General features: G+C 45.3%; 1 protein-coding gene across 7 annotated transcripts; it reads right to left on the reverse strand.

Moving 5' to 3' along the window:
* Positions 1 to 266: 266 nt before the first annotated feature.
* Positions 267 to 4,461, reverse strand: LOC136512759 (uncharacterized). Of its 7 annotated transcripts, none has more exons than XM_066506755.1 (5): positions 4,000 to 4,461; positions 3,747 to 3,830; positions 1,936 to 3,310; positions 1,629 to 1,654; positions 267 to 1,176 (listed from the first exon to the last, which is right to left on the reverse strand). In XM_066506755.1, the coding sequence occupies exons 3-5, from the start codon at positions 3,254 to 3,256 to the stop codon at positions 454 to 456; spliced, it is 2,070 nt and encodes a 689-aa protein (XP_066362852.1). In that variant the 5' UTR covers positions 3,257 to 3,310; positions 3,747 to 3,830; positions 4,000 to 4,461; the 3' UTR covers positions 267 to 453. The 7 variants fall into 7 exon arrangements, with proteins under 7 accessions (XP_066362852.1, XP_066362853.1, XP_066362854.1 ...); XM_066506756.1 differs by having other exon boundaries at positions 1,936 to 3,363; XM_066506757.1 differs by having other exon boundaries at positions 1,936 to 3,249; positions 3,747 to 3,853.
* Positions 4,462 to 5,716: the final 1,255 nt, after the last annotated feature.

Here is a 5,716-nt window from a genome sequence, read left to right on the forward strand (position 1 = left end):
TAACACACAACCACAACCGAAACTAGTTCAGTGCTTAGCCGCCTATTCAGCTGTTCATTGCTCCCAATTACACGGATTATGATTTCATCATATGTTCTTTTTTGCTTCATCATTAGTTGTTCTAGTTACTTCTACTTCTACAACATGTTGGCGCGTGATGGTTCCCCTATCAAAAGAAAAATGAAGATCAATGTTTCTATTCAGGGATAATTCACATGTTCGTCTTGACAATGCCCTTCAGCGGAGGCCTCAACACATCATCATCATAACGAAACAGTAAACATTATAGTATTATACTGTTGGTATATTAAACCATTACACCATCAGTAGACACTACACCTAGCTACTTTCACTTCAGAAAAAAAAAATAAACCATGAACCACTGCCAGGCAAAATTCCCAGTTGCTTTACATTTTCTTTTTTGGAAAGAAACCAAAAAAATAAACCACGAGGTCAATCTGTCTTCCACACCACAAATGGCCCCTTCTTCTGATGCTCGCATGGCCGAAGCTTGTTCATCGCTCGCCCCATCATCGCCATCGCTGCAATGCTTGGGAACTGACCTTCAAGTTCTTCGGATAACCGGCCAGGCTTTGTTGCTTGCCTTCCCTGGCCTGGGTCTTCATGGAAAACTGAAGTGCCACCCTGGCACCATCTTCCTATCCAACTATTCACGCTCTTCTCTAGAATGGGGGTTCTTTCTTGCGTTTCTTGCATTTTTTTCCCTTCATCCAAGCTCTGGTCCTCCTTAACACGATCGATTGCTCCAGTGTCAGTCCTGTTGCAAGGAAGTGCCATGTCAAAAGAACGATTTCTTTGCCTGAGTGGAGGACTGTCTCCAACTTTTGGCCTCTTGGAACCAGGCATGTCAGGATCTGATATGTCAAGCGGTAGGCGCTTGAGCCATCTATCACTTGGCTCGGCACCAATTGGTGGTTGAATTATACCACTGGAAATTTGATTTCTCATTCTGCTCATTTGGGAAAGTATCAGATCTAGGTTCGTGATTCCTGTTCCGGGCATGCACGATTGCTTACTACCAATGGTTGCTTTGGACGAAACATCATGACCTTCATTGACATTATGGGTTCTATCTTCTTTACTGTATCCTGAATCTCGTCTCTTGGACGGAGCTGCCAGCTGCTCACTTTTTGCTTCGTCTGGGCAACCGTAGTCCTGTAGTACATTTATTGGTAATAATAGAATCAGTACATAGATCTATCAAGTTACTTTCAAAAACATAGATCTATCAACTGATACGGGCCCATAACTAATGAGCACAGCTTGAAATAATTATCATGTGGAATAACAAGCAACAGGTAGGTGAGCATATATTCAAACCAACCTAAATATATTCACATTCCAGGATTTTAACTAAAGAGCATAAACAGGAAAGATCGACTAACACTGAAAACAAAGTTGATGACACATCAAAATGCATTTCTGACAATCAAGTTTATAAACCTTTTCAGGAAAGTTTTTTTTCCCCAAAACCATCCAAACAATACAAAAACAGTTCCAAGCCATATGTTGTTTTTTATAGTATCGAACAATATAAATAGTCCAGGAACACTCTTCATGCGCAAAACAGGAGATCAGATTGCTATTGGATTATGGAACTCTGATACCTTTTGTGCCGGCAATGAAGCAATGCCTACAACAATCCAGAAAAAGGAAAACAGGTGTGAGTCTGAGAGTGATACTGCTACCATCAGCAACAAAAAAAAAGATATATATTAAATGAAACATTCCAGTGATGCTGCTCTGTTAGCATATATGTTTTGAATAACTAAGAAGCACCTTGTATTCTCTATATAATATATAAAGATGTGCAGTTCTCCTGCGCGTTCGATGAAAAAAAAGCACCTTTTAACGCAAGACGCCATACTAAAACACGCTCTTAGCTGATACTAATTTATAGATGCTAGACCTCACCTGCTGAGGATTTGGACCCAATAAGAGTATCACTGTGCAATGTTTCAGTCTTAGCTGAAGATTGATTCTGTGCTCCGAATAACCGACTGCCAATATTGGTGCCGTACATACAAACTCCAAAGCCGCTAGATTTTCCTGAAGACACAGAATTTTTAGGATATGCACTTTGTGATTTGGAAGGAACCGTTAACTTTTCGAATAAATAGGGCCTTCTTCGGTTACAAGAACCTGTATACATTTCCTTTGACTTTGGTCCATATGTCAGCAGCTCACCATTACTCTTTTCTGTCAATTTATTTGCAGTTTGATCAGGTAACGTGCAGACTTTCAGATTTCCTGCAGATTCCGTTCTCTGTGTTTTGAGATGATGATGATGCTCATAAGGTAACAAAGAACACGAAACAGCCTTGCCATGAGATTTATACATCTCATGAAAATTTTCACCATCCTTCTTGCCGATGGTAGAAATAGTTATTGGTTCATTCTGAAACTCACTACCAAGTACTGGTGCACAGAACATTGCCTCTGCAGCACTTTGTTGTTTATGGACAACAGATCTTCTTGTCTTCAGATTGTGGGCCTCACTTGCAACAATTCGATTGTGGTTGTTTCCTGCAAACTTGAACTTCTTTTCGTTAGATACAGAGGGTAGTTCATGCTTTGAGTTTGCAAAATAGTGGCTTGTATGCTGCTCATCTATTGGACAATCTGCTGAGTTGTTGTCATCCTTGCTGCAAGAACATGACATGGTATCCGATAATTGTCCTTTTAACTTTGGCCCTGAAGGATCTGAGTTGAGGCCAGCAGGATCGTCTATGCGAGATGCAAAGCCTTCTGCAGGTTTGCACGTATCCATGTTCTTGTCAGCTATTTGATGTGAGTGCATCATGTATTCTTGTGACGATAGAGCCATCACATGGGATGCAGACACATTTAGATTCAGAGGTGCAGGACCAAGTGCTGCAGACCTTCGTTTACGGTTGAGAATACTGTCAATCTTTCGATTAATTTCGAACATTGGAAAGTGGCTCCAATCTGGACTTGGATCATCTGAGCTCCCAAGGTTCTGAAAATCCAACGGTAACTCTGAAAGCTTGTGAATAGAATATGTTTCTGACACAACTGCCCTGGCTCGCAAGTTCACAGCATCCTTCTTCATAGATTTTTCAAAAGACTCATCAACCTGTTCACTATTCTTTGGTCCCAATTCATTGGAAACATGGCGTGCCATACCCCACATACTAGAATTGAACTGTCGGGCATGCTGCATGGAGGCACAATCTTCTTGCTTGTCATATCTACTCCCGACAAAGTCTGACATGATTCAAGTAAATGAGTTTTTTCCGTGAGCCTGGAAATATGGCTGTAGATTCTTCTGTCAAGGACGCAAACAATAACATAATCAGAGATAACGAGATCTTTTAAGTCCTGACAGAAGAACGATGCAGAAACCGGTAAATCAGGAAAACATAAAAGGGTTAGAAGTTCCATTAGATTTGTTTAGATACAACTCCACTTTGAAATCCAGCTGATCAATCGCGCTGGAGATTTCACTAAAACTAGCGAAGTGCGGTGGGTATATGTATATGGCGGGAGTGGAACTTAATAGGAAGTTTTTCACCACAAAGAGTTGGTACTCCTACTTGGTGCATGCGCATGCCATGACCTTGCGATACAAACTCTTCAGAAAACAGGAAGCATGATGCTAACCCGATTTCCCAATTTCAGACATAGCCCCCAAAAATGACTACATCAATCAAATGGATCTAGTAGCAACTCATCAACAAGCAAAAGGTGAAACATAGATTTACCTTAGCAAGCACCAAGCGCACGCTCGTGTTCTGCGGCGCGCACCTCTACGCCTCTCGGTTGGACTAGAATTGGATCACGCCAATCTAGGCAAGGGACACGCACACCGCTGCGAAACACTGAGGATTACCGCCACATAAAAGCACGGAAAAAAGGAACAACGAGCAACCAGGAACTCTCGCTCCTAGACCGTGGGAAGAAACAGCCAAAAAAATCCAAGGCCGGAATGGCAGGAGCAGGTAAGCGTGGACTCACCCAAATTGCCACGACGACGAGGACGTACGAACGAGAGCCGAGGCGGCAACGGCAAGGGATCAAAGCAACCGCGGCGGCGCCGGCGTCGCGTCTCCTGACTCCGCGGCTCAGAATCCCTCCTCCCCAGAATCCATTCCCCGGAACGGAACCGGGCGCGGAGGAATAAAAAGAAGCTGTGGGCGACAGGGAGACACGCGCCACAACAGCTCTCCCCTCAATGTCCACACCTCCCCTCGCCAATTCCGCCCATCCCCAAGGCCCCAACCACCACGCGCGGTACTGCTACCACGACCCACGCCGCGCACAGCGAGACGGCGAGCCGAGGCGGCGCTGACGGAGAGGCGGAGGCATTAACTCCGGTGGTGGAATGGTCAAGAGCCACAGCCACAGGCGTGCGAGGTGGGAGAGGGCTGGTCACTGGTCAGCCAGCCAGCCAGGAGACGGGGATGGGAGAGGGGAGGGAGGGAAGGAACAGGGAAAAGCGAACCCTGCCTGGGCCACGTCTTCAAAAGGCAACCGTCGGTTGCGCCGGCGACGCGGTGGCGGCAGTGGAGGCGTCGGATGGGGAGCGTACGGCCGATCGCGAGCGGAAAATATCTCAGGGGACGGACGTGGGAAGGGTCCCCCTGTTGCCCGCGCGTACAGGGGAACGGCAGATCGTTCGGAGCTGCCTCGACGCTCTCTCGAGTCTCGACAGGGGTGGCCGGGGCCCGTGGGCTCGGCTGCCACAGTGGTTTCCGTTCGGCACGCCGCGACCCGCGACTGACAGCCAGTTCGTTTGGCAATGGCTCGTTTTCGGTTCGAAATAGTATTTTTCTCTCATATAAATTAGTCAATAGTATTTCTTTATGAACCGCAACGATACAAATCAGTCAACCGAACGGGCTGTGAGAAGTTGACGACCCGCGCGGCGCGGCTGCGCAAACCAGGCTGGATGGATCTGCCGACTGGTGACTACAGTAGCGCACGTTTGCCTGGTGTAGTGGTGTGGTTAAAAATTTGGAGATTGTTTTCTTTTTCAAAAGACCGAAAAAAAGGGGAGGGGGGGGGGGGGGGGGGCTAGTGCTACACTTTTTCTTTAGGCTCCGTTCGGTTGTTAAGAAGTCGCTCGGCTGGGAATGATTCTCCCGTAACCGAACGAGGCCTTAAGGTCTTTGTGAAAAAGAACTTTTTAGAAATTAGTAGTGCTACAGTACCAGTACGAGTATTTAGCCATTGGTGCATCGAGTGCCCGTGCTTAGAATGCTTGTACGAAAATAGCACGTGTAGAATTGTCTTATGAAGGACAATATTTGGTTGCGGCACAACCTAGCGCGTGTTCAGTTCCAAAAATACTTCCAAAAAAGTGCTACAGTATCCGTCACATCGAATCTTACGATACGTGCATGGAGCAGTAAATATAGACGGAAAAAAACTAATTGCACAGTTTGGTTGGAAATCGCGAGACGAACGTTTTGAACCTAATTAGTCCATGATTGAACACTATTTGCCAAATAAAAACGAAAGTGCTACATTACCTAAATTTCAACTTTCCCTCCAACTAAACACAGCCCTATAATCTTGTATGCTTTATGATAGAACACGTGCTAAACACAGCCCTATAATCTTGTATGCTTTATGATAGAACACGTGCATTGATGTATTTCGAAATTCACCATGGGTCTAGTTTTCAAACAAAACTAAGTAAAGCAAACACTCGTCGTAACTTGCGAGTTGC

This window comes from Miscanthus floridulus, chromosome 16 (assembly GCF_019320115.1).
Source record: "Miscanthus floridulus cultivar M001 chromosome 16, ASM1932011v1, whole genome shotgun sequence".
NCBI classification, from domain to species: domain Eukaryota; kingdom Viridiplantae; phylum Streptophyta; class Magnoliopsida; order Poales; family Poaceae; genus Miscanthus; species Miscanthus floridulus.

Coding starts and splice junctions, on each gene's coding strand:
- LOC136512759 (XM_066506755.1), bottom strand. CDS start 3,256: ATGTCAGACTTTGTCGGGAGTAGATATGACAAGCAAGAAGATTGTGCC. Junction 1,655..1,935: donor TGGGTCCAAATCCTCAGCAG/GTGAGGTCTAGC, acceptor GGATTGTTGTAG/GCATTGCTTCATTGCCGGCA. Junction 1,177..1,628: donor CTTCATTGCCGGCACAAAAG/GTATCAGAGTTC, acceptor AATGTACTACAG/GACTACGGTTGCCCAGACGA.